We start from the raw sequence: 27896 nt of genomic DNA, 5'->3' as shown, positions 1-27896 counted from the left end.
AGACAAAGGTATTTCTGCAGCCGCACATTCTGTCTGGATTTACTTAGTTATAAGTTATGAAGTCATGAAACCCAAGACCCTTGGCGTTGGGTTCAAAAGTTTTGTAACCCCAAGATAAATACCAATTGTGGTGCTTTTTTGAAGGGTGGGGGGGAAAAGAGTGTTGAACAATATTTCTCTTGGCTGCTTTATGTTAGTTTTCCACCGTCATGTCACACTGTTTGCTTAATAGTGTACCTGTTTGCTATTATTTAGTTTCTCATTTGACTTGCACTTCAGTGCTTTTATACAGATTTCATTACCAAGGCTTGTAACCACACTTAATGTTCTCTGCTGCTGGTCTCCAATAATGTCAAACACTCTTCAGGATAATCATATCTAATGAGGGAAATCAAAAACGGTTGTTTAGACACACTAGGCCTGTCCGTCCCCATGGAGTTTTGCATAGGCCCAAGTAAATTCCATGTTTTTCTCTAAGCCCTGGGTGGTATCGTTCTTTGACTAGAGCAGCCCACAATTGTTGAACTGTGTTTCTTGGCCCACCCCTTTCCCCTTTTGGACTTTTTGCTCTCAGTAATTTTAACACCAGGTGGTACAGTAAAGACAAGGTTACACACTGTTGAGTTCTTGTTCTTTGGGCAACATGTATAATATAAATGGCAGTTTCATTATTATATATCCAGCGTTTGGGAGTAACGTCTCAAACAATTCTGCTAAACACTCGCCTTTGTCTGTGAATTGACTGATCTCCTTTTCTCAGATGACCGTTACAAAATACAAATACAAGGAAATAAGAGAACCAAGGTGCAATGTGTGGTTTAGGACAACCATAGGCGACTACACTTTACCAAGGTACCACAAACAAATATATACTTTAACAGTACCTTTCCGTGGTCTAGTGTACTCCTACTGTGGTTTCTCACACACTGACATAGGGACAGTGGCACTGGCTACAGTCAGGCACAGCGCTGGCTTCCCCTCACAGCTCTCAGAGCCAGCCAGCACGCCTCAATCCTGACCTGAAGATGCCCTCTGCCATTCAGTCTCAATACAGGCAGAGACCGCCAACTGTGCCAAATTGAGTTGTTGTTTGACTAGTTTGAGACACCAACTTTATTGCAAAACCAGATATTAAAATCAGCAGCATTTTCACATATGCCCAAAACAACTGTCTAGTGCCCAGGGAACACTTGTCACATCATGTGATCAACCTAATTTTGTGTCTCTAATTCAGGGCGATGCTGAATCTAATCGGTTAGACAGGACCTCATAACGTGGCCAGGCAGTGGAACCACTCTATTTCCATGTAATGGTCTATTTCGGCAAACCAATCTTTCCTCTAATTTCTAGTGACTCAAATCAAACCAAACACCACAAGACCTCTGTTCAGTTTTTCTTTTAGTTTCCTTTTTTTTAAACCAATATAATCCCTCTAGATGAAAGGGTCACAATGCTCTTTAAAGTCATGCGTCTTGTTAAAAAACAGACATCTGATGCTACAAATATACAGTGACATGTATCATTAAAATATCATGATCTGCAAAATAGGGGTAATTAACCTTAAATCTAAAATTTTACATGATTGCAAATTAGTAGTCCTTTAATATCGTATTAAATGTTTAATTAGCAATATTGTTGTGGGATTAATGAAAGTCTATAGCAGGGTATTCATTCAGATTGCAACTGTTAATTACATTTGAATTCCAAAGACTTTTTCAGAAACCCACAAGGAAGTAATAACTTTTTTTATGTGATCATAATTGTTTGCTGTTCGTTGATACTACTGTAGTTTTAAAGCTGAACACATCTAAATGCTTTGGCTGATGGTGCCTTTTTTCAGAGGCAATGTTTATTCAAAAATATATATTTTGAAGCAGCATAAATGATCAGTTATTTCATCAAATACAATGTATATAAATAGTAATGACCAAGAATAAGTTGTGGCATGTTCCAATAGAATGGGCGAGATAAAGTGCTGGAATATAACTATGCTAAAATATAGCCACCTGTTAATAAATCTCCTGAGCGTAGTGCATCACCTGAATTCCATTGATAAAAATACATGTGGCGATATTTAAAGTTACCACATGTGTCCTGTAATTGTTTTAATCTCCAAATCCTGTAATGTGTTGAATTTTTGCATAAGTTTGTGTTTGCTACCAAATATTATGGTAGCTGCTGCTAACTGCAGTTTTAAAGAGGAAATGTATTGGAGTCACAGAGTTGATATACTGTGTAGAGATTCACAAGATATGGTACAAAACAAATCCCATTGGCATATCATTATAATACCGCAGTGGTCATTACCTGTAGATAATTAACTTTATCTTTCACTAAGTTCTCTCGCTGTGTCACAATTATTGAGCAGTTAATGACCACAGCGTCAGGCAATAATGCTTAAATATATTGGGATTCATGCAGAATCCATTTCTGGTAATCAGTGTACTCGGAATGCATGCTTTAAATTTCATGTAGGAGCGAAAGGAACACAGTAGCGTTTTAGCATTCATTTTTGACCTAACTAAATAAAACAGGCTGTACTTTATCATTACAGCCCAGTGGAAAAAAGGGTCTATTGTCATCATAATGTTGCCTGTGTCCCCGAGCAGTGTGAAGAGTCTTATAGTTTTACAACATACAGTACTTGATTTAGCAAAATGTGGGCCTTGTTTTTATAACCTCTTACTGACTGTTTTTATGACTCTCAAATTGCAGGCCCTCGTAGTTTACAAACATGTATTTGCTGTTTTATTGTTTTGAATATACAGTCAAACTCTTTTTTCGCCATTGTGTAAATCAGCACGTTGTAATTACCATCAGGGCTGTAAATGCTAATCAATGTCTTAATTGCGTTTCATCTTGATGCATTGATTTCCCTGGAACCATGGCAGAAATTATTTTGTCTGCTAAGCAGGCAACCTAGACAAAGTGAATGAAATATGAAATACTTGTTGTTGGATAATGTATATACATTAATTTCATCAGTCTTGTTTATTTTGCATAAACGGCTAAATGCTTTTCTCATTGGTTACAAACATTATCAATATGTTAAAGTCTGAGCATTTAAACATGCTTAATCCTACATTTTAAACATCTAGATAATTAAACAGAGACAACCATAGTGGACAATGTACTCAGTCCTATGCGGATGCGGACGCTTGTTTTTTAGAATAAGACTGTTTGATGTCATAAAGCATCTAAAAAAAACAAAACTCTTTTGTACTTCCAAGGTGATGTGGTCACAGGTCATCCCACCTCCCATGTTTCCTCCCTGCACCAGGCTTGTGGATCAACCACCTGCCCTGCCCTGCCCTGCCTGTTGGCATAAATGTATGTCATAATGTGACACTTTGACCTTTCAATGTTGGCCCCTGGTAGAAGGAGGCGGGACACAACAGAGTAGAAAGGTCAGAGGGTCTCATGCAGAAAGACACATTTCATTCTCAGATACAATATAGATGTACTTTATCCAGCACCTTTCACAGAAACCAAGCCAGATCAGTGAACAATGAACATTACAATCCTTGGAATTGCCAACATTTTTTGGGGGGTGATTAAGTTGTGCATTTGTTGTAAATGGATAATATTTGTGGTACTACTGCACCTGTGCAATAGATTTTTATTAAAAGTTTTTGCATGTTTTTGATGGAAAGATCTATTCAAGGATACCAAGATATGTAGTATTATTTAGCCTCATACCCAGTCATTCTGCAAAGATGAATCTGTATAAGAGGGCAGTGTACTTCTTTCTTTATTTGGCAAGTCTGTCTCACACTATTGAGGGTACTAACTAAATTGTTTGACTTAGTTAATTATATATTTTACACTGCCTTCTAATTTAAACTTGCTCCGCAAAGCTTTAAAAAGCTGGATTTGCAGACAACCAACCATAATAACTCTTTATGTGACTTTTTGTTTCACATGAAAAACATGCAAAATTGATATGAATTATATTTTCCAGGTATTTAATGACTAAGCAGCTTTACTCAGCAAATCTCTTGTTCCAAGAATATTAAATTGCGATAAGAGACAAGATTCAGTAATCAGTAGGTTGCCAAAATCCAAATGAAACATAATTACCTAATAAAAAGCTAACCAAGGCACCAAAATAATTCTGATCCTATATATTTATCAAGGCGGTAGCCAGCTATGAGGGACCGAGGCACGGGCCTCAATTAAAATCATACTAATAATTATTCATTTAGGCTCTTTTACACATTGCTTTGCTGCAAAATAAAATGCATTTCATCCCTCATTATAGCATACATTAAAAGTCAATGCATACTCTATCCAAGGCATTTGAATGGGGGGGGGGGATACTTAACAGGAGTTATATTAAACAGGTTTGATTATTGAATAGAAGGTAAATACCAGATGCTTTAGAAAGGTGAACTCTCTACATGGGATTCAACATAAAACACAATAGCAAACACGAATGTCAAACGCAGATAAGAAGCTGACAAAGGTAAATATGTGCAACACGAAAATGTGAATTCTGTAAAAAGTTGAATGTTAAATCTCTATAAAATGATAGTGCATTGTTGAAATGGCAGTTACCTGCTGACATTCCCACAATATAACCTCACTCAATATAGACGTAATGCTGATTCAACATGACTGGATCCACAGGGATGGAAAGGTCTAGTTACATTTGATCAAAGTCAAATATAAAAAAGAATGATATTTCAACAGTGCAAACATTAAAATGGACAGTGCTCTGTGGAAATTGCTACTATTCCTACCATACTCTGCGTTTGACCGCAAACATCAGGGGCCCCATTTATAAAATAAGACTTTGAGGAAGTTGTACATCGCTATTGTTATTCCCCTGAGCAGCTTGCAATCAATGTTGGTGAAAGGTTTAAACATTGGGTTGAAAACATCCAGGTTCTTGGTCCATAGCCCAGGTCAGAATTCAATCAAGCTCTGCTGGTTTGAGTGGAAAAGGTTAGTATAGGAAATGAGGTTGACTAGGAATTAAATGTTCAATTATTGAATATCAAATAAAAACTGTATGAACAATCTTAAATCCTGTTTTAACTGTCTCACTAGTTTGTAGTGCTTCCTTCAGTATCTCACAAGTTTCTTCTTTTTTTCGGTCTGCTTTTCACTTGTTGGCTTTTTAAAACAAAGCCATACTGTTGTTCTCTCTCATAATAGAGAAGACTGATTCAGTTCCAATGAAACGTCTAAATATGTTTTTGGTGGTGGCACTTAACACACACCCTTTTAGCTTTTGATGACTGTCAGATTGTCTGAGATTGTACAATGAATAATAAAGACTAAACAAATTATCTATAATATCCCAGTTACCAATCATTGCTCCAACCCCAATAGATGATCTTTCTTTTGTGTAGTTGGTACAAGCTATGACAAGCTGTCTAGATTAGGCTGTGATAAAACTAACGGAAGGCCAACTTTAATACAGAAACGCTAAACTGGTGCTAGTATGAACCGTATGATGAAAAGTTATGTGATTGCTAGTAACAGTAAATTCAGGCAGCTAAATTATGTATTGAAAATTATGTATTTTATTTCACATAGCCAGTGGTGTAGGAACAAACAGGGATCAAGAGGGGGAAGCTTGCACACACAGCCAATATTGGCATTTGAGTAAAGTGGTTCATTATAGATATTTATAAGCAAAACCATCATGTTAAAATAATTCTGTCTGGTAGAATGTTGTTGTTCAAATTCTAATTGAATGTAGAACTGGATTAATGATGCCTTTTTACTGAAAAAAAAAACGTAATTTAATTGGCTTACAGAACGTGGTAGGTTCATACTGATTACTGCTGTACAAGCGCCCCCTACCTATTCAAATGTGCATTGCATATTGTATATGTGTCACAATATCTTAGAAAGATATGTGATGTTGCATATTTAATTTTTTTTATACAAAAGCTTAGTATAAAAAGCTTAGTGTGTGTATATATAGATATATACTTGTAGCCAATTTATTTTCCATAAAGTTATGCAAATCCATCTCCTTGCATAATTTATATTATTTTAAACTAATTTTAAACATATATGCTATATATAAAATGATAACCCATAGAAAGTTAAATTGTGCATTAGAATTTAGCATTCTACAAAATTATGAAATATGAATATGCAAAAGGAAACATGACAACAATATTTACCATAAGATTTACATTTATTAACTTTCAATAATTTTTTGTTATATATCAAGAACTTTCGTTTACAAATTAAACGTATTTGAGACATATTTCGTACATTGGCAAAACGGCATTAATAAAAGTGCTTGCGTTTATTTATTTTCTTGTTTTTTAATGTCAAACATCCTGTAAAATGTAATGAATACAAACGTCTGCAAGAGTTTAAATACAGTGTATACAACTTACAAACGCAGACAGCAGGCTGTTCCAAATAAGTATCCAACCACTGACAAAAACAAAATAACAAACACTTTTATATGGAACCATATTTGAGATATCGGTCGACATATATTTTATAAAATGTACGCTTCACGTTACGAAATGTACTGTACATCATATATATATATATATATATATATATATATATATATATATATATATATATATATATATATATATATATATATATATATATAATTTGGATAAATGCACTGAGATAGCTGTATAGGGTAATACCCGCATCTTTGTGTGTTTAAAAAAATACAATGTGCTGTATTTGTCGTATTTTTAGACATATAGTGCATATATAGTTATTATTAACTGTCTATTTTAAGCAGATTACCACAGTATTGCAGCTACGTTTCTGCCCTGTACTTGGGCACATTATTAAACCCTATATTTCTGACCAGGACAAATTGCTTCTACAAAAAACAACAGTAAATTCAGTGAAAGAATCTCAAACTGTCCAGCTTTAAAAATATACTTCCTAAGACGGGACGTCTGTAAAAATGAAAGGATCGCGTCTTTTAAGCATGGCGAGGAATCATTATCGTCTTTTATAAAAAAAAAATATATATATACATTTTATTGCTGTTAACAAAAGACAACAGCACAAGTTGAAGTCGGTGGACATCAATATGTTAATAAAAAAAGTAACATACAGACTTGCAATGTTTAAAATGCACAGCGCATATTTTTTTTGTGATGGTACGTTTAAATGCAAAACAAACACAATATAACTATGCTGCACAAGCTAAGAACACACATTGCGCGTTTTTACATTTGTATAAGGCACGCAGCATTTATACCTCCAATTCAACACTTACGTGTTAAAAATAAGCTTATTTTTGTACAAAAGGCACAGATATTTATACCTCAGCTGCCTGGCTCTTTCTTTTAAATAAAGATTCTGTCAGAGCTTTAGTTTAGTACTAAGACCCAGCAGAAAACATTGTACCAGCTAATTCTGAGTCCCAGAGTTGTTGTTTTTTAGTCCTTTTTTTACGCACAGTTCCCCATGGCTTTGACCAAGGAACTGTCAGGAAGCTGCCTGAAGATCCCCCTCAATGTATCCAGTTCTCTGGTGAGGTGTTCTACCCTCTTGCGCAGTCTTTCGTTATCAGTTGCGAGCTCCATTACTTTGTGCTGGGTTTCCACGTTCCTTATCTTCGCCTTGTCCCGGCTCTTCCTCACAGCAATGTTGTTTCGCTCTCTCCTAAGGCGATACTCGCCGCTGCTCTTGTCAACGTGTTTTTTGCCTTTGCCCCTGTCTCCACCGCCCATCATCTTTATCGACCCCCCAGGCAGGTGATTCTGTTGGTGTTGAGGACTCGGCACAGGGGTCGGTGGAGGCGTCGGGTGGCCAGGTTGAAGATGCATAGTGGTCTGTGCGCAATGCGCTACCTGGTATTGGAGATGCGGTAGATGCTGTTGGTTGTGAGGGTGGTGGTGGTGGTGATGGTGTGGGTATGAAGGCGGCATTGAAGCTTGGCTGGCATCTTCATCTTCCCCGGGCTCCCGTTTGATTGCCACAGGTCGCATTCTGGAAGGGTGGTCATAGATGGGCTCCAGCTTAGAGGAGTCCATGTAGCTAGCCATGCAGCCAAACGCTTGCTGATGACCGCCTGGGGCACTGGTATTGGCCCCGTTGGGGTACTCAAACTCTCCGCTCGCCAGCTTGGATTTGTCTTGCTTGGAGCTGTTGTGGAATAAGTCAGCCAAAAACTCGTCGTTAAAGGCTGCAGGGTCAATGTAGGCGCTAATGTCTATCGAACTTTCGTTCTCGCAGATTTCGTTGAGATCTCCAGCTGCAGGATTCTCTTTGTAGCCGTAAGTACTTTGCTGGTTATGGGTTAGGCTTGTCATCAGGGGCCTCGGGTCGACCTCGTAGAAATTGGGTTGCTCCATGGAGTATCTAAAACCCGCCACACATGGTGAAGAGCTCCGGGAATCCAGCTTGTTAAAACTACCGGAGAATGCCGTGTTGGCTGAAGAAACAGGCTCAGTCTAAGCTTATTTGCTTAAAAGTGCTACTCTTCAAGACAGTTCAAATGTGGACTGTCGCAGGAGAGATGTAGTCCTTTAAGGCAATGAAACGCTTCCCAGTCCCTAATCTGTATTGCCTTGATTAAGCTCTCCTAGAAGCTCAAATAGCGCAACTGATTTACTCTCCAAACTGTGATAGCATTTATACTTACTGGAGAGGGTTGGCTTTGACTATCTGGGTCCTAGTGCGCATAAGTTCCGGACTGTAGCGCAGTACGAATTACACGATTGGTACATGCATGATTGTACTATACAATCATGCATGTACCACGATCGCTTAAAAAAAAAAAAAAAAAAAAAAAAACATAATGGAAAAATGTTAAATTCTTAATTATATTTATACACTCTAAACAAATAAGTGTTTAAATAAAACAAGTGTTGCTCATTTGAAGTTCAAAGGGAATTCTAGATGGGATACAATTATTTTAACAAATCTAACAATTTAACCGCTACTCCTTGCGACCACAGGCAGCTTTCCTTGTAATTTGCTAACGTTAAATTTGTTTTATTCCTTGTTTGTCGTCGTATTACAAACCGTGTTGTCTTTCAACACAAATACAGCTTTTAGTGTACAAAAGCAGCCGAATGTATGTTGTTGCAGCCAAAAGAGAAAGGGGGAGGTATTTATTCAGTGGCACAAAGTTAAAATCAAATATTTTTCCATACCAAATGAGGAAAGTGTGTCTGCTTTTAATTAAAAAAATAATAAACATATGTAAATCTCGAGATAAATTTAATAAAATACACACTATATATGTATTTTTATTATTTAATTGTCTTTTTTTGTCTTTTTTATTTTATTACATTTATTTCTGAATATATATATATATATATATATATATATATATATATATAGTTTTCTCGAAAACTATGTGTGTGTGTGTGTAAAACCATTAAACTAAACCAATTACTGTTTATTTTAACTGCCTATGTTTGTATTTATTTTTCTTGCATGCACCCATATAAAAACAATGTGTCTTACAAATCTATAATTTATTTGGTTATATTTCTCATTAAATTACTTTACTTTGTCCCTGCATGATTCAACGAATATATTCCTCAATCATATTTTCCATATATATCAATATGTATTTATTAAAAATCAATATTGAAAAAATGTCAATATATAGCATATGTAAACACAATCAAAATATCCGACCATTTACTTGATTATATTATTAATGAATTTTCCTTTTGCCGTAATATAAAGTATGGAAATGCCAGTTTTAGCACTGCCAAAGCATACAGGGTATTAGGACCTGACATCTTACTTGTCGGCAAGTTGCCAGGAAGCCTAAAGGGGTGGAGTTACGCTGCAGAATCTCACCTACAGCTGCCCTTACAAAAAGTACCTGCCAAAAAGTATTGGCACACCTACAAGTCGAATAGTCTCGAAAACGACATAATTACATATACCAGTTTTTTTTTACTATGCTGAACTCAAGTGAAAACTGGAATTACAGAATTTAAAAATCAGAATATATTGCATTTTAAGGATTGCATTTTAAGGACGTTTATCGTTGACTGAAATAAATCCTATATATAAATAAAAAGGGGTATTGTTTTTATTTTGTTTGTGCCTGTGGGGGGTTGCATTAAACGCTGGGTTTAAATTACATTAATACAATCCAACAGAAGTCGTTGAATTCATAACGTTCATGTTTTGTAAAATATAAAAGTGATATAAGAAGTAAACAACCAGTAAACAACCAAAAGACCGTCTATTCTTATAAATAGCGTATTTGTTGCAACGCGCCGTAACTCGTGAGTGTGAGCGCGGGATAAAGACAGGAAGTGATAAATTTCATCGACTCGCGTTATTTCAGGTGTTTGCCTTTCCCCGTTGGTACATTTCCCCTTTCTTCGCATGCAGCTGGTCTTACCTGAGATATCTTCTCACGCTGAGACCAGCAGAGGCGAGCTCCTCACGACTTAAACGTGACTTCTGAGGTGTACTTGGTGTTCCATTTCAGCTCTGAATTACTTCTGATTAGATAAGCGACTGCTGGCAGCATTCAATAGTGTACCTGCGGTTCTTTATCTGACACGGAACAAACCTAAAATAAAATTGCGACATAAAAAATGATAATACAAAAAACATAATGTTATATGTTCCAGTATAGTAAATGATACAATTAGCATTATGACCTACAGCTATGACCAAAAGTTTTGCATCACCTAGAATTTTAGGATTGAGACACAATATATATATATATATATATATATATATATATATATATATATATATATATATATATATATATATAAACATATAGAACATCATTTAGATATGTTATATAACATGTAATCAAACAAACTATGAAATGATATTGCAAAAGTCACAGTATCTTTTAACGCAGGTTCATTGGCTTGTAGGAAGACAAGTAAAAAAAAAAACAAAAAAAAAAACCTGTAGGGTTTAGTACAATTTCATGTATATTTCTCCTTTTATATTTAGCTAAACACTAGTAATATATTATTTATAGAACAGGGTTCTGTACACTACAAGCTGATGTTCTCTCCGAGAGAGGTCAGAGAGGGCTGAGTTTGGAATCAGCTTGATTTTATGATATATAGTTAAAGACTCACACCAATACCAATACTAATACTCTCACAGCATCCTAAAGTATATTTTGTATAATATATAATTTAAATAAGAATAATTTAAAAAATATAGCTTGGGTGTGTTTAGATTATTTGTAAAATCCGTAAAATATATAATTGTGGCAAGATGTTTTAGATAAATTAAAGTGTTAGGAACATATAGCCAAATATATGGCATCATTGAAGTAAGACCAGCTCAATCTGGATCCGTGAGAGAACGTCTTATCTTTGTAATACAGCGACTAGCCTACACAATGCGCAGTGGGGTGCATGGGTCTATTTGGAATGCAGTAAGTGGGAAGGTGTGTTGAAATGCAGCCTGAGCCCTGCCACAGCCTCCTGTCTAATCCTGCCCTATCACTGATCTCTAAGGAACTGGATGGAAAGGTGAAATCCTGGAAACCACAGGCTTGAGCGCTTGGTGCAATACCTGCAGGAAGCCTGGCATGAATGTGAAGTGGACTGATTGGATTAGTCTTTGTCTCTTATCTCAGAGGGCACTAAGCTGTTCTTCCTTCATTTTACATACGGTCCCCAAAAGTAACAGCGAGCAAAGAATTAGCCAAAACGATGGTCTACTTGAGTAAGGGGAATATATAACCAGTTTTAATTCACTTTTTTAAAAAGCGACATGTACCTGTTCATTTTCCAAAGTAATAACTAAGTATTAGAATACAGGCTCACTATAGCAGTTAATTCAAGAATGGTATACATGCTTTGCAAATGTGCCTAATAGTTTCTTATATAAAGTTTTAACTCAGAATGTATGACTGAATGTTTTAAAATAATGGATTCATTCCCTCAGTTTCTTCTTTTATAGGGGCTGAAGTATACTTGTTTATTACATCTTCAAGGCAGTTTAGCATATTATGTACTAATCTTTTGCACTAAGGGTCCAATTTGGTCGTTTATCTATTTCAATTGCTCAGTACTTGACATATGTATTGAAAAACTAACTGATGTTTCCACCCAGTACAAACCTTGTACCCATATTAAGGCATCCACGTTTATTGATATGAGTAAACACGTTGCATAACTTAATTAAATAGCTTTGAGTGAAGATTATTATTTTTGTTTCCATTCATCTTTTCATCAATTGTTTCTGAGAAGTGCATTTTTTTAAAGACTAAAAATGTAGCAAAACAAACCACAAAAAACATCAACAACAAAACCTGCCTACCACGAAAGCAACAACTCGTTGGCACAAGCCCTTTTAGCTAAATATTTCTGTGTTGTGATGACATTTTGCTCAATTGGTTCAGATTGGGAGTCTCTGTTGTTTTACAAGGCATTTTATAGAGCTTAAGGAAGTTATTTCTTCACTTATGAATGAGCTGGAGTCTAACTTAATTAACTTTGCAGATGGAGGGACTGTCAGAGGAAATGATGCAGTCCTGCAATAAACACAGTAACAAGGAGCCATATTGTTGGCATTCAATTATCAAACTGATGAAAACAGTAGGTACAGAGCCATGCTCCACCTTTCAAATGCCAGGCAACGTGAATCGGAGCATGTGGTTGTTTACTGAAGGAACATTGTACATGCTTCATTTAAACAGCAACTTGATCTGTGTTTGGGAATATCAGAGTTATATTCTTCTTTATCCTTTTCTGTTTCAGTCATCGCATCTAAGTGATTTTTTAAAACTCTCTACAGAGCTTTCAGAATCACGTCAGGTCTCCAAGTACAGCTGGTACACCATTAAACTCCTGCAACACTGTGGAACTCTTATTAATTCCTAATTTATTTTTTTTAATTTATAATTTAGAAATCTTCTTATGAAAATGGCTTTGTGAATTCCCCCAACCCTGTGGTGGTTTTTTAAAAAAAAAAAAAAATATATATAAGAAACAACAAAAAAAACAAATGTGTTTTTTTTTTCACATCTCTTGACTGCATAGTGTTGCAGGGGTACAGGTTTATGGTTACACTTTGGTAAACCGGTTTTATTTATAGGTTAGACATGAGTCTGAGAGCTCTGTTGAGGCCACAGAATCTCAGATGAAAAGTTCCTCCTAGCCCCATAGTTCAGCACATTTGACAGCCCCTGATTGAGTGACAGTTTGTCTAATTTCATGTAGTGCTTTTTTTTATTTAGTAGTCACCAATTATTTTTATCATTTTCTCCCAACTTAGAATATCTAATTATTTTTAGGCTCAGATCACCACTACCACCACCCGCATACTGGCTCGGGAGGGTGAAGACGAACACACGCTGTCCTCCGATGAAGCTACAGCGTCGGAGGACAATGCAGCTCTGGGCAGCTTACAGGCAAGCCCGCAGGCGCCTGGCCAGACTACAGAGGTCGCTGTGCGATGTGAGCCGAGGACACCCTGGCCGACCCTGGAATCCACATTGGAGTTTTTTTTTTTCTTCCTATTGCAACATTTGTTCATAAAAGGCTGAAGGTATTTCTTTCAGATTTTGTGAGCGATGACCCATTCATTTAAAGGTGTGCTGATCACCCAACTGTATGTTCAACTGATTTCTGGAATAATAAAGTGCTGTTCTTTTAAATACTTTGTGATTTTATATTTACATATTTATTCAAAATTAGGAAAACATACATTACAACAAAAACTGCTGTTGGGGAATGTAAACAATGTGTCCTGTCAACAAGGTGTGCTGATAATAAAAGCTGAGTGCAAACAAACAAAAAAAAAAGGCCAAATACAAATTAATTAGAATTATGTGTAAAACTGAACCCGGATCAGAAGACGCGGGCGCCAACGACAACATTAACAAGTATAACGTTATTAATCTTGAACCAGTGAATACAGTGTTGCACTAGATATGGAAATATTGGGACGGTAAAAGATTCCCCACACCGCAATACCGGTGTGGAAGCCGTTTAAATTAAACGGAGCATTGGTAATTAATGTAAAGTGCAGTAAACAAGAGTGGTATCGATTAAACAAACCTGCCCTGTACCATTCCCAGCACTTCCGCACGTACTGTTGATACTGTGGTTGAATTATATTTGTGTGCTGGATCATTCTCTCAGTTGGTTTCAGCTGTGCTGTAGGATTGGCTGCCTCAGCTGCTACTCACACACTGCATTGCATCATCCGGATTGACACGCTCTGCTCATTGGTCCAACTGGTAGAGTTCCCCTATGTTGAGATTTCGCAATACTTAGTGCTCCACTACCAAACAACAGAAACTGGCATTTAAAGAAAATACAATTGTTTCAGCTTCGATTTAAATTGAATTCCATTGACTAATTTATCAGGTAAGGAGTGTAATTATCATTTTTATAAATGGTTCCTTCTGTTGTTGTATATAATACGGCGGTGGTAGAAATGGGAAGTCTGGTTTAGTCACACAGTACAGTTTTCTCGGAATTTAGGAGACTGCGTAAGTGATGTATATTTATATTTAAGTATAGTTAGATGATTAGGATACTATTGTTTATAAATCGGCAAATATCTTTGTTATTTCATTTTCATTTTATATGACATTTTGAATAAAGTTTAGCGAAGGCCGGACGAATCCTACCAGTGGGCGTATCCAAAACAAAGTGGCATTCACTGCTATTCACAAAGTAATTCCTTTTTTAACAGTAAAAAAAAAAAAAAAACACGTATATTTTACTTTTAAAAAAGTACTCTAGAAGTGTATAAGTATGGCCATTCATACTGTGAGAGACTTTCTGCATGTTCACCTATTAATATTTGTTTAAAACATACGGTAGTTTCTCGTTTACTCTACCGCTGTGAAAATGGTGCGGTGTGCAGGGAAAAATGCATGATGCAATCACAAGCAACAGATTAAAAATAGCACACAAGCAGACTGTCTAATGTCCGTGTCACACAATACCCGTGGGCTAGGAACACGCTTCAACTCACGTGGGGTGGGGGCTATATATTATGTGTGGGTGTTTTTTTAAACATTTTTAAATGTTTTATATTTTTATTTTTGGCGTTACGTGTAGTACTAGGTTTCTTGTAATTAAAAAAAAAAAAAAACAACATAAAACGTCACTGTTACACAATGACAAGAACTAGTGCCATTAAGAAGCGGTTGTTGATAGTTCAGACCCATTTCAATTTAGTGTTGGACTGCATTTTGCAAGGGAGAGAAACCGTATTTTAAAAGTACAAGTCAAATATTTCAACTAAAACAGAGAATCTGCTGCCAAAATGACTCCCATTTTTATTTTTTTTATTTATTTTAGCGGGTGTGTAATAAAATTATATTTCTGTTAAGTGTAATGATCTGAAGTAAATCGATCGTTTAGGGCAGTACTGTGATACGAAATATAAAACCCATAAACAACAGGGCGTAGGTTATCAACTCGCAGAGGATAGTGTGGTTCATTTTGCAAGCATACTTGGCGCACCTGGGACCTGATTGCATGAACAGAGTAGCTTTCCAGGTAACGAGTTGCCTCATGATTGAGACCAACTGAATGAGATTTAATAATGACTGTAAAGGAACATTATAATCCATTAGGCCTAATTTAGCAGGATATTATCATACTTGATTTTTGCATATAGATCTAAGAACATATTTCTTCCCTCCCATGTGAAATAGACAAGTGCAGTACAGAATTCAGAATGTCCTAGTTTACTGTACCAGTAATAGGTCAGCCTTTGTAATTGATTAAAGGCTTCAACAGCTTCAAAGTGGTTTCTGAAACCTTTTCTAGTTTGGATTTTCTTTAGTTGGACTTGACACCAACTATTGAAAATACATATAAATAGGGAATTGGTCTTAGGAATAATAAAGAAAAAACACATATAGCAAGCAGCCTTTGATCTGACAGAGTTTCAAAATGCAATGTCTACTTGCTATAAAAACGCCCTAGCCATTATGAAGAATAGGTCTGGTTGTGACGTGGTAGTTTTGGGACCATAATACTTAACTGCAGATTAGGCTACTTCATGGGTTAGTTTCACAGTAAAGCAATCCGGGATCATTGCTAATCAGGGTCTGTCAAACTAGCCTTACAGTATATGTTTAGGCTATATGTTTTCATAAAATCACATTTATTCTGACATTTGTCTTTGATACATTTAACATCCAATTTCCCCATAACTTTCTATGTGAGTAATATGTTGCTTGAAAGTCAAGTTCTTTGCATGGAAGCCAACAATTATTGAAACCAGTTTGACCGGTCATTCTTATCCCTGCCACAAATTTGTATGCACTGCTTAGAGTATACTTTTTTCATCTCATGTTTTTATTATGATCACAAAATGGAAAGCAAATATATACCTACCAGCAATGCTTTACAAAAGGTTCAGTTGTAGTTTCAGTTTTATGAAACAGAGTCTAGTAAACTTGCAGCAAATCAATCATTAAAGGCTGGCCTTGTCTATTCAATTCAATAAAACTTTTTTTATTTTTGTTTGGACTTTCTCAGCAGGTATAACACAATATCTATATGTTGAAAGGAAGCATTGCCAAAAGGTTCTTGGATTCATCAACAAATATATTCAGCATCTTCAGTCCTTCCAAAATAAAGTAAGATAGATAACAACTAGGTGGTGGAAGCAGACATTTAGCCCAAATGAGCAAGCCGTCACAGCAGAAAACTACTAAAGACCAAAACGGAGTGAGCGTCATCCAGACCCAGGCTCATACAAGTGGTTTGCAGCAAGTCCCCCAGCTGGTGCCAGTCAGTCCTGGTGGAGGTGGCAAAGCCATGGCCCCCAGCAAGTCGAAAAAGTCTGCGGATAAGGAAAGCGATGAATACCGCCAGCGTCGGGAGCGCAACAACCTTGCTGTGAAGAAGAGCCGCATGAGAAGCAAGCAGAAAGCTCAGGATACCCAAGCGAGGGTAAACGAACTGAAGGAAGAAAACGAGCGTTTGGAATCTAAGATTAAGCTCCTCAGCAAAGAGCTCAGTGTCCTGAAGGATTTGTTTCTTGAGCATGCTCACAACCTTGCAGATAATGTACAGCCGCAAAGCAACGATGGCACCAAGACAGGGCAGAACAACAACAGCAACACTGGACAGTAGTCAACAAGAAAGTTCACGGTATTCATCAAAGTCTTTTGAGAATATTTTATTCTATAATCTTTATTTTTAAGATATCTTTAAGTGGATTTGGCTAAGGGGAGTGTTATTTTTATGTTTTTCTACTAAATCGTGCCTCAGTCGATTGACCAGCTGTATGTTTAGGCTACTGTATATAATAATTTCTGACTTTCCCAATAATGCATACAAATGTTTCTAATGTATACTTGCATTTATAAACACAATATGCATAAACTGCTCGCTGTTTTAATTGGAAAGCATGTCCATTGTATATACTGCACTTTCAGTGATGTTGCTGTGATTAACTGTCTGGGTAAAGTAAAGACCAAGTAAATACAAATTTTCCCTTGAGTTACCTCTAGGTTCGATGCCAGTGTCATTCAAACATTTGAATCAATTAAAGCATCTGAGTCTAAGTAACCAACTACATACATTTAAGGACGATGGGTGCAGAAATCACACAATTTGCCAGGACAGTTCCATCTGTTTGTTTTTACTTGTACATTCATTTGTATTATTTTTTGTTCTAGAATATTTCATGCATAGATTGAACCTTCAGGACTGACATGTTGATGCTCCAGTCAGCCCTGTCACGTTTACATTTGCACCTTTATCTTGAGTGTGGACTCAAGTTGTTACGTGACCAAAAAAAAAAAGCTTTAGAGTCACAGTTCATGGAGGTCAGATGTGACTCAGACTTCAGAATGAATTCAGAACGAGTGCCAACATCATAAATGCTTTGGTCAGATTAAAATAATTAAATATTTTAACATATATAAAAACATTTCTTTATCACTATGTGACTGATTTTTGGGGCTTTGAAACTAGTCACACAATATTACATTAATATTTAATACTTTTGGCAGAAGGCAGAAATGTAAACCTTGATTTGAAAACGATTACCAATGTATTCACTTGCCGACTGCATAATTATGAAGTTCAAGTTGGAAGTGATGAGTCACATGTCAATATTGCAGATCTGGGATTCCATTGAAATTCAGATAGGCGAGACTGTTGGGTCTTCCTGTTGATCAGATATGAGATTTCATATGTTTCATTCTGTGAAATGTTTCATATGTGAGCTTTTATCAAAAGTTAATTGTTACAAAAGCAAAGGTTTCCTTGAAGTATTGGGACAATATTGGTTCACAGTGGGTGGTTAATCTAAATAGTTACGGATTAAATGCTGCCATTGTTTAAATCATTAAAATAGGTTCTACATAGTTTAACAGACAGAAATACACTAAAGAGACTTGCATGTACTGTTAGATATTTGATTTCCTTTACCTAGACAACTGTATAATTTATATAAAGTTTCTGAACAGTGGTGGCATTTTAATCCTCCACTGTTTAGACTACCGTAATTGAGTAGAGACCAGAGTGTGTTTGTATATACTAGATTTTACAAGCAATCTACTCCATTATCAAAAAACGGAATAAAACCCCACCAATTCTAAAACAAAAAAAGAAACAACGTAAGACTACTTACAAGCCACTAAATTAAATAAAAGTTACATATGGTTTGTAAACTTTATTGTGTATGATTGTTGTTGTCTCTTTCTAATGACAGTTAAAATAATAGCTTTCAAAATCTAGTACCTCAATGGGTAGTGTAATATCTGTGAGCCATTGATCACTTATTATATGTATATTTTTCATACATAATGCAAGCACTGTTCCTAATTTTTACAAAGGTGAGACACTGTCCAATGGAATAAATGTGAGACACATTCTTCATTGCTCCAGCTGATTCCAGTGCATACATTTAACATTTAGTTTACTAAACCGTCATTGATGTTTTGTACTATTAAAGCACACTGGTGAAGCATACATTTTGTATTTACAGTTTTGGCTGGGGCTGTATTGCGACCAACAGGCTTGTTAAATATACGTGTATATATTTTTTAATGTATTTAACTTTTAACCTAATGTCTAGTCCCGTCCTTGAGTTTTGCATGCCTCATATTTACTGTGGACGACCCTACACACACTATAGTATAAATGAAGCCATGTGCAGTGTGATTACACATACTGTAAAGTGTTTCCCATGCCCAGGGGCAATGTATGTGTATTCTTGACATTTCTGTTTTGGGATTTAATTTGCTTATCTAATTGACATTTTTTAAAGGCTTGGACTAGGTTACACAAAGTATTTTTTTGATCCACATAATTAGCATTATGTTTGATTAGTATTTTTCTTTTCTATCCCTGGAAAAATCCCTTTTTGTGTTTTTTTGTTTTGAAACTTCATGTTCGTTTACAGCATATAGGTTTTGAAATTACAATTTGGAAGCACCATCTTGATTTCTTAGTTGTAAGAAATGTTTAACCCAGATGGCATCATATACCAGTAACATATAAAATTAATTATTTGTTAATTGGCCAATTTCTTTAGTTTTTCTGTAAAAGGTGTTGATTATCCAAATCCATTTACTCATACATTTGTATTTTCCTATCAATGTTGCTGGGCAGCATTTGTGTGTAAGTCTGCTTTTTCTTACTAGAAAAGTAGGTTAAGGTGCACTGTAAATTAAAAAGTTTTTTGATTGAAGAACCGGTTTTGGTTTGTCTTGACTAGTCGGTTCTTTTAAAACCTGTTTACCATCTTTCAACCCCCACCCCCTCCTTACTAGGCCTTAAGACTGACAGAACAGTCTGCCAAATTTTATTTATTTATTTAAGTGTGTGTCCAATCGAAACCAAAAAACTCAATTTACAATTGTGTATATCTATCTATCTATCTATCTATCTGTCTATCTATCTGTCTATATATATATCACACACTACCGGTCAAAAGTTTTAGAACACCTCCATTTTTCCAGTTTTTATTGAAATTTACGCAGTTTAATGTCTCAATGTACTCTGAAATTAAAGCATAGAACAAATAAACAATTGGAGATAAAAAAGAAATCATGGAATTGTGTTGTTTAACAGAATTTTTGACTCATCAAAGTAGCCACCTTTTGCAGATATAACAGCCGAACACACTCGTGGCATTCTTTCTACAATGGAAATCAAATATTGTTCGGAAAGTTCTTCCCAACACTGTTGCAGAAGTTCCCACAAATGTGTTGTACTTGTAGGTTGCTTTGCTTTCACCCTTCTGTCCAGTTCATCCCGAACCAGCTCGATGGGGTTTAAGTCTGGAGACTGTGCTGGCCATTCCATGATTTGAAGCCTACCGTCTTGTTCTTTTCTTCTAAGGTAGTTCTGACATAGCCTGGAGGTATGTTTTGGGTCATTATCTTGCTGTAGGATGAACCCCTGACCAACTAGGCGTATACCAGAGGGTATTGCATGGCGCTGCAAAATGCTGTGGTAGCAGTTTTGGTTCAGGGTGCCACTCACTCTGTGCAAGTCGCCAACTCTGGATCCAGCAAAAGAGCCCCAGACCATCACGCTTCCTCCTCCATGTTTGACAGTTGGTGTCACACACCGAGGAACCATCCTTTCGCCTACTCAACGGCGTACAAAAACCCTGCGTGATGAACCGAAGATTTCAAATTTTGATTCATTGGTCCATAAGACCTTCTTCCAGTCTTCAGTAGTCCACTGGCGGTGCTTCATGGCCCAGGCAAGCCTTTTTCTTATTTTGCCATCTTAGCAATGGCTTTCTTACTGCCACTCGACCTGTCAAACCTGCAGCTCGAAGTCTTCTCTTCACAGTTGAAACTGAGACTTGCTTACTTCGACCAGTGTTAAGCTGTGCTTGAAGCTGTTGTCCTGTGAGCCGCCTATCACGCAAGCTGTTGACTCTCAGAAACTTGTCTTCTGATTCTGTTGTGGCTTTGGGTCTGCCAGACCTCTTCCTGTCAGAGTTTCCTCCAGTTTCCAAGTGCCTTTTGATGGTGTTGGAAACTGTACTCACTGACACCATGGCTTTCTTTGCAATTTCTCTAAAGGAAAGACTTACACTTTTAAGGGTTGTAATGGTCTGTCTGTCTTTCTTTGTTAATTGCCTTTTTCTCGCCATTATGAGAGCAATATACTACTTCCTGCAGTACAATACTGTCCAAATAATGCTTAAGAGGGTGTAGTAACACAGTCTGTTCCAACACTGCTTTTATACAGACAGAGGGTTTGTAAGTAATCAACAAAAGTTTGGACACCTGTAGGAATTGTTAGCATCAACTTTCAAGGCTTAATTTACTTCCATTGCTGCAGAACAGTGGTAAGTTGTTAACCCATTACTTGTTTCCTGAAAAAGGCCTTTTTGTATAACTCTGAAATGTACATTATTTTTCAGTTTTTGGTAACCTAAACTTATTTTTTTTAACCTCTGGCAGTTTACCGCTTACCTTTGTACCATTTCAGGTTATTCACTGGACTTGAACTGCTTAAATTTCAATAAAAACTGGAAAAATGGGGGTGTTCTAAAACTTTTGACCAGTAGTGTATATATATATATATCAATTTAATAATACTGGCTTTTTTAGCATGTCTCTCTGGCTGGGTTTACATGATTACAAAATCAACTCTACAGTCATGACTGTGTGACGTCGTCACGCGAATACATCGTGAAACAGCAAAAGGACGTCCTTTTGGCATCGTGATTTTAAGAGCAGGGTCAATCGCTTTCTCACGATAAAAATAGCTGTAAAACCCCATGTAAACCGGAGCAGGAATCGTGCTTGTGGCTCATGAGATTTCAGCAGTCAAGATCCAGTTCTTCTGACTTAATCTCATGTAATCTCCAGCAGAAAGGCCGTACAAAACACACACACAATGTACATTTATGGACTACTTTAACACTAGAAACGCCGCGGTTATACTCATACCTACAACCACCGATGGCAGTCATTATCACGGTACAGTTTAAACATCGTCAATATTAAAATGAAAAACAAACTATCGGATACAACTCAAAAGTTTTATTGAAGTACATCATATCAAACATCTGCACAGCCAAAACACCGTATTTAAATGAACAATTAAACATAAAGGGGTTTATTTTCTAATTTACCACATATAAAGCACTACTTCAAAAAATGAGAAACTATAATATAATGAACATTTCAAAAGAAACTAGTGTATAAACAGGTTTATGAATTTACAAAACTGTAAAAACAAAAGTAGTTTTTAATCTAAAACAAAAGTAACATGATTTATCCTGCGTGTGTGTCACTCACAGCATGGAATCCAGGTTGAGCTGCTGCACCCTGCAGCATTGCAGTTTTCGGATCAAAATTTTTCTGCTGAAGCGCTGTGGCTAACTTCAAGATGAAATTTCTCCTGCTGATATTTTCCCTGGTGCATTCCTTGTACAAACGAAGGAATTGATGGCTGCCAGGTCCAGTAGAGATAACGACAGGCTTGTATATTAAAAAAAATAGAATATTTTCGGCAGAATTCAGGGGGGGCGGGGGGGCGTGCCGGTACCCTTAATTGCTGCCTGTCATTACCAATCTCCTATTTAAACCCTAATAACACACACCTTCCCTGTCTAGCATTTTTTGTTTTGTAGCAAACGCTCAGACTCCATCATTCATGCTTCAGCTTAACGTTTTCTCCTTTCACTGCAGGTCACTTCTCCGCACAGCGCTACTAAGATATTATCAACTATTTTCCTACCTACTCAGGTGATGTTTATCATTCAGTTTCTCTATTCTGCTGCAGGAGCTCCAATGTTAGTCTTTCCTGCTCTACCCAGTATCCAGACCAGCAACAGTGTCGTTCAAAGCGCAGCTCCATTAACTTTATCCACGTCTTCATTAGTCATGGCTCATCAGAAAATCGTTAGCATGCCCGGAGTAGGGGCTACCTGACCGCCGGGGCTACTAGAGGTTTTTCCCCTTCTAGAAGGGGTCGTTTTCCTCTCCACTGAGCGGCAGCTGAACACATAAACCATTACACTCTAACCCTTCTAACCCCTCTCTGTTTGTCTTATATGTCTTTTCATCCTCGAATTTATGTTATGCATTGGCACGTGCTCTGTTGTATCTCACTGTGAGGTTCTGCGGGGAGCCGGGGGTCCATTCTTTGGGGGGGAATGTGAGCCTCACTTCCCTGACCTTAGGCAAGCTGCGCTTCCTCAACCTTATTTAAGGGAGGTTCTCACCGCGTGAGTCAGGGGACCCCCAGCTACACTATCCTTTCGCAGCTCATGCGCTTTTCTTGCCTCATCGCAGTGAGGCGCTATCCTATATTTAACATTTCGGGACGTGGCCCGCTTTAAACTCTCAGTGCTCGAGTCCCAACTAACCCACCTATTCTTGTTCTTTACAGGTTCCCTGCGGGACGCTCTGCTCTTGGCTTCGGAGACCGCAGTCTCACCTCATCCAAGGGCAGCACCACATCGGTCAGGGAACCCCTTTTACTATTACTTCCTTTCAGGTCTCCGCGAGACCTATCCTCGCCCCGTAAGGCAGCTCTGCCACCACACGGAGCCTGAGTAATCTGGTTTTAAGGTGTTTTGCTACAATCAAAATGCTTAATTTTTAGTATTTTATTTTAAATAACTACTGCTGTATTTAACTCAGTCATCACACAATCATTCATCCCAGGAGTGCTGCAATGCAAGCCTAGTATGCTTCCCTAATATATACATATTTCTTACAAAAACAAACCCAACACAAGTTCCTTGAATGAATATCGTTAATGTAATTAGTTATTACAATACTATAAATGTGTGAAAAATTAAGGCTACATGTTCACATATTGAAAGCTGGAATTAACTAGCCTTAGATTTGGAGCTATTGATTTACCTTCATTAGGGCAGCAGTGTGTAGTAGTGGTTAGGGCTCTGGACTCTTGACCGGAGGGTTGTGGGTTCAATCCTAGGTGGGGGACACTGCTGCTGTACCCTTGAGCAAGGTACTTTACCTAGAGTGCTCCAGTAAAAACCCAACTGTATAAATGGGTAATTGTATGTAAAAATAATGGGATATCTTGTAACAATTGTAAGTTGCCCTGGAAAAGGGCGTCTGCTGAAAAATAAATAAATAAAAATAATGACATCACTGGCATAAGAATCCAATCACATTCTATTTTTAAATCTACTAGCTGACAGTGCACTGTAAATTAATGTAGCATATTTAAACATGTTGAGCAAACAGTACTTTATGAAAAAGGTAAGGTAATTTGTAAGTGGTAAAGGGCTTTAAAACCAGGCGACAGGAAAGTAAACAAGTGCCTCTTAACTAGTTGATAAAGCCCTGCAACCTTAACATAATACATTTTGCAGTTTAAACATAATGGGGGGCGGATTAAAGTGATAAGTGTGGTATTAAAACTGTCAAATACTTTATACTGTGGTATAAAAACACATTCATTCAAATGTAATTTGTTAGCTACAGTAAGGCAGGTTTAAATAACAAACTTCAAGTAACATGTTTAAAAACAGTAGCAAAACATAGAAATTATATATATATAATTGCCATATTATATAATTAGCTAGAGCGCAAGATACCAAACCCAACTACATAATGTACTGAATAATTATATATATACAGACGTGCTCAAATTTGTTGGTACCCTTACAGCTCATTGAAATAATGCTTCATTCCTCCTGAAAAGTGATGAAATTAAAAGCTATTTTATCATGTATACTTGCATGCCTTTGGTATGTCATAGAATAAAGCAAAGAAGCTGTGAAAAGATATGAATTATTGCTTATTCTACAAAGATATTCTAAAATGGCCTGGACACATTTGTTGGTACCCCTTAGAAAAGATAATAAATAATTGGATTATAGTGATATTTCAAACTAATTAGTTTCTTTAATTAGTATCACACATGTCTCCAATCTTGTAATCAGTCATTCAGCCTATTTAAATGGAGAAAAGTAGTCACTGTGCTGTTTGGTATCATTGTGTGCACCACACTGAACATGGACCAGAGAAAGCAAAGGAGATCAGAAAGAAAATAATAGACAAGCATGGTAAAGGTAAAGGCTACAGACCATCTCCAAGCAGCTTGATGTTCCTGTGACAACAGTTGCAAATATTATTAAGAAGTTTAAGGTCCATGGAACTGTAGCCAACCTCCCTGGGCGCGGCCGCAAGAGGAAAATCGACCCCAGAGTGAACAGAAGGATAGTGCGAATGGTAGAAAAAGAACCAAGGATAACTGCCAAAGAGATACAAGCTGAACTCCAAGGTGAAGGTACGTCAGTTTCTGATTGCGCCATCCGTCGCTTTTTGAGCGAAAGTGGGCTCCATGGAAGAAGACCCAGGAGGACTCCACTTTTGAAAGAAAAACATAAAAAAGCCAGACTGGAATTTGCTAAAATGCATATTGATAAGCCACAATCCTTCTGGGAGAATGTCCTTTGGACAGATGAGTCAAAACTGGAGCTTTTTGGCAAGTCACATCAGCTCTATGTTCACGGACGAAAAAATGAAGCTTTCAAAGAAAAGAACACCATACCTACAGTGAAACATGGAGGAGGCTCGGTTATGTTTTGGGGCTGCTTTGCTGCGCCTGGCACAGGGTGCCTTGAATCTGTGCAGGGCACAATGAAATCTCAAGACTATCAAGGCATTCTGGAGCGAAACATACTGCCCAGTGTCAGAAAGCTCTGTCTCAGTCGCAGGTCATGGGTCCTCCAACAGGATAATGACCCAAAACACACAGCTAAAAGCACCCAAGAATGGAAAAGAACAAAACATTGGACTATTCTGAAGTGGCCTTCTATGAGCCCTGATCTGAATCCTATCGAACATCTATGGAAAGAGCTGAAACTTGCAGTCTGGAGAAGGCACCCATCAAACCTGAGACAGCTGGAGCAGTTTGCTCAGGAAGAGTGGGCCAAACTACCTGTTAACAGGTGCAGAAGTCTCATTGAGAGCTACAGAAAACGTTTGATTGCAGTGATTGCCTCTAAAGGTTGTGCAACAAAATATTAGGTTAGCGGTCCCATCATTTTTGTCCATGCCATTTTCATTTGTTTTCTTATTTACAATATTATGTTGAATAAAAAATCAAAAGCAAAGTCTGATTTCTATTAAATATGGAATAAACTATGGTGGATGCCAATTACTTTTGTCAGTTTCAAGTCATTTCAGAGAAAATGGTGCATTCTTCGTTTTTTGTGAAGGGGTACCAACAAATTTGAGCACGTCTGTATATATATATATATATATATATATATATATATATATAATTGTGAATTTGAATTAATACAGGTGAATAATTGCCTTCTATTGGGCCTTGTAACAGGGCGAGGTGCCCTGTACATTGTCTTGTTTATTTATTTTTAGATCGGGGTCTCCCCCTCCACCCCTGTGCAGATTGTTTTGTGTTTGTTTATTTTTATGTCGGCGCCGTATGTTTTGTTATTGTTTTGTTTAAATTACGGTGTAGCCGATTGTTTATTTTATCTGTTTAGTAACGTGGATGGGAAGCCCCATCCACATGGTATTTAAAAAAAAACTTGTGCAGAAGGTGGCCATCTCCCGAATTAATTAGGTGATTTAATTTGTTGCTAATCGGGAGATGGTCACCTGTTATAAAAGCCTGCAGCTCTCGGCACTCGGGGTGGGTGTTTTAGGAGCGGAGAGAGCGAGAGTGGAGAGAACTGAGAGAGAGAAACTTAAATAACATAGGAACAGTGAAGGCAATCTGCCCAGCCTGACCTGTGTTTTATTTATTTTGTGTTCGTGATTTGTTTTATTTACCCTTTTAGTTTGCTCTGTGAGCACAGTGTGTTTTTGTTGAAATATTTTATTTATTTTTGTTTTGCTTAATAAAAACGACGGCACAGCCTTTACCTGCAGTACTCCCTGGTGTCAGTGTTTTCCCGTCCCTGCTTCTGCCCTGACGTCACCACCCAGTCACCCTGTCACAGGCCTTAACACAGGAACTTTTAATACTTGAATATTCAATAAAGAAATACGAATCAGAAAAATACACCCTTTCTTCTAGTTAAATAAAATGTTGTCTGAGGGATGGAAATTGCAACTTCACTTCACTTCCCACCCACCCATCTGTAGTGCATCTCCCCTCCCATTTTGCAGTGCCCTAATTGTCTGGAATCTTTTTTTTTTGATACTGTGTATTAGATAGCACAAACAGAAAATCTGCCTTTTTCTCACAGCTTCTCAGATCACACATGTTGCCTAACATTTAGATTTAACTTGCTCCTGAGTTCTGGTTAATCCTTCTTATAATTTTTTTTTTTTTTATATATATATATATAGTTCAATAATTATATTTTCTTCCAAGCCAGCCTAAAAAGCCATATTATTATTACAGCCAAGCTGGATCTGTTAATATTTTATAGCTATGTACCAAGTTTTGAAAAAAATCACACACAGTTATTGCTGGTTTCTTGCAATGGCTGCTGGGACTTCTTTCCCAGTCGCTATGTCTCCTGTGAGTCAGCTGATTATGGGACATTCGAAGGATTCCAGCAACCAGTAATTAATGCTGGAACAGAATGGATACACTTATTGATTTCAACAACTGACCAAGGTAAGATTTACTACTGAATTAATGTAAAAGCTTTGTCCGTCACAGTAGTTTGTAGTGATTCTGTTTTTCAGTATTACACCTGCAATGCAATATTCAATATTCTTTAAAGCCCACAGTTGGAAATATAACACCAAGCCTGACTAACAAATTGCAATTTTAGTTATCTGTTGTGGGTTGTTTTTTCTACCATAAAGCAGAAGAAAATCCTTTTTCCTGTGTCGTGTTAAAATGTATTTTAATTGTACTGTCAGTTACAAATATGTCCCACTTCCTTCCACATAAAGATTGGTTTATAAAGTACCACATAAATGACTTTGTTCAATGGCAGTATTGTGTCTTACGGCACTACAAGTTGGCAGTGTAGAGAAATGTTTTTCAATTCAATTTTATTATTTTTTTTATTTTTTTGTATCTATCAAACAATTGCACACTTTGGTCATTTTGCTA

General features: G+C 37.0%; 2 protein-coding genes across 5 annotated transcripts; one reads left to right on the top strand and one right to left on the bottom strand.

Annotated features, from left to right (window-relative positions):
• Window positions 1–6138: 6138 nt before the first annotated feature.
• LOC117425372 (CCAAT/enhancer-binding protein alpha-like) lies at window positions 6139–8568 on the bottom strand. The gene has a single exon (XM_034042255.3). It carries the CDS (start codon window positions 8304–8306, stop codon window positions 7401–7403), a length of 906 nt encoding a protein of 301 aa, XP_033898146.3. The 5' UTR covers window positions 8307–8568; the 3' UTR covers window positions 6139–7400.
• Window positions 8569–14062: 5494 nt separating this feature from the next.
• On the top strand, window positions 14063–26745 carry LOC117425020 (CCAAT/enhancer-binding protein gamma-like). Of its 4 annotated transcripts, XM_034041632.3 has the most exons (3): window positions 14063–14282; window positions 16419–17036; window positions 23262–26745. In XM_034041632.3, exon 2 carries the CDS (start codon window positions 16566–16568, stop codon window positions 17016–17018), a length of 453 nt encoding a protein of 150 aa, XP_033897523.2. In that variant the 5' UTR covers window positions 14063–14282; window positions 16419–16565; the 3' UTR covers window positions 17019–17036; window positions 23262–26745. The 4 variants fall into 4 exon arrangements, with proteins under 4 accessions (XP_033897523.2, XP_033897524.2, XP_034760583.2 ...); XM_034041633.3 differs by lacking the exon at window positions 23262–26745 and having other exon boundaries at window positions 14064–14282; window positions 16422–18565; XM_034904692.2 differs by lacking the exon at window positions 23262–26745 and having other exon boundaries at window positions 14064–14282; window positions 16419–18565.
• The last annotated feature ends 1151 nt before the right edge of the window (window positions 26746–27896 follow it).

The sequence above is a fragment of the Acipenser ruthenus genome, chromosome 20 (assembly GCF_902713425.1).
Source record: "Acipenser ruthenus chromosome 20, fAciRut3.2 maternal haplotype, whole genome shotgun sequence".
Classification (NCBI taxonomy): Eukaryota; Metazoa; Chordata; class Actinopteri; order Acipenseriformes; family Acipenseridae; genus Acipenser; species Acipenser ruthenus.
This window is presented reverse-complemented; position numbering and strand designations above follow the sequence as displayed.

Coding starts and splice junctions, on each gene's coding strand:
- LOC117425372 (XM_034042255.3), bottom strand. CDS start 8,306: ATGGAGCAACCCAATTTCTACGAGGTCGACCCGAGGCCCCTGATGACA.
- LOC117425020 (XM_034041632.3), top strand. CDS start 16,566: ATGAGCAAGCCGTCACAGCAGAAAACTACTAAAGACCAAAACGGAGTG.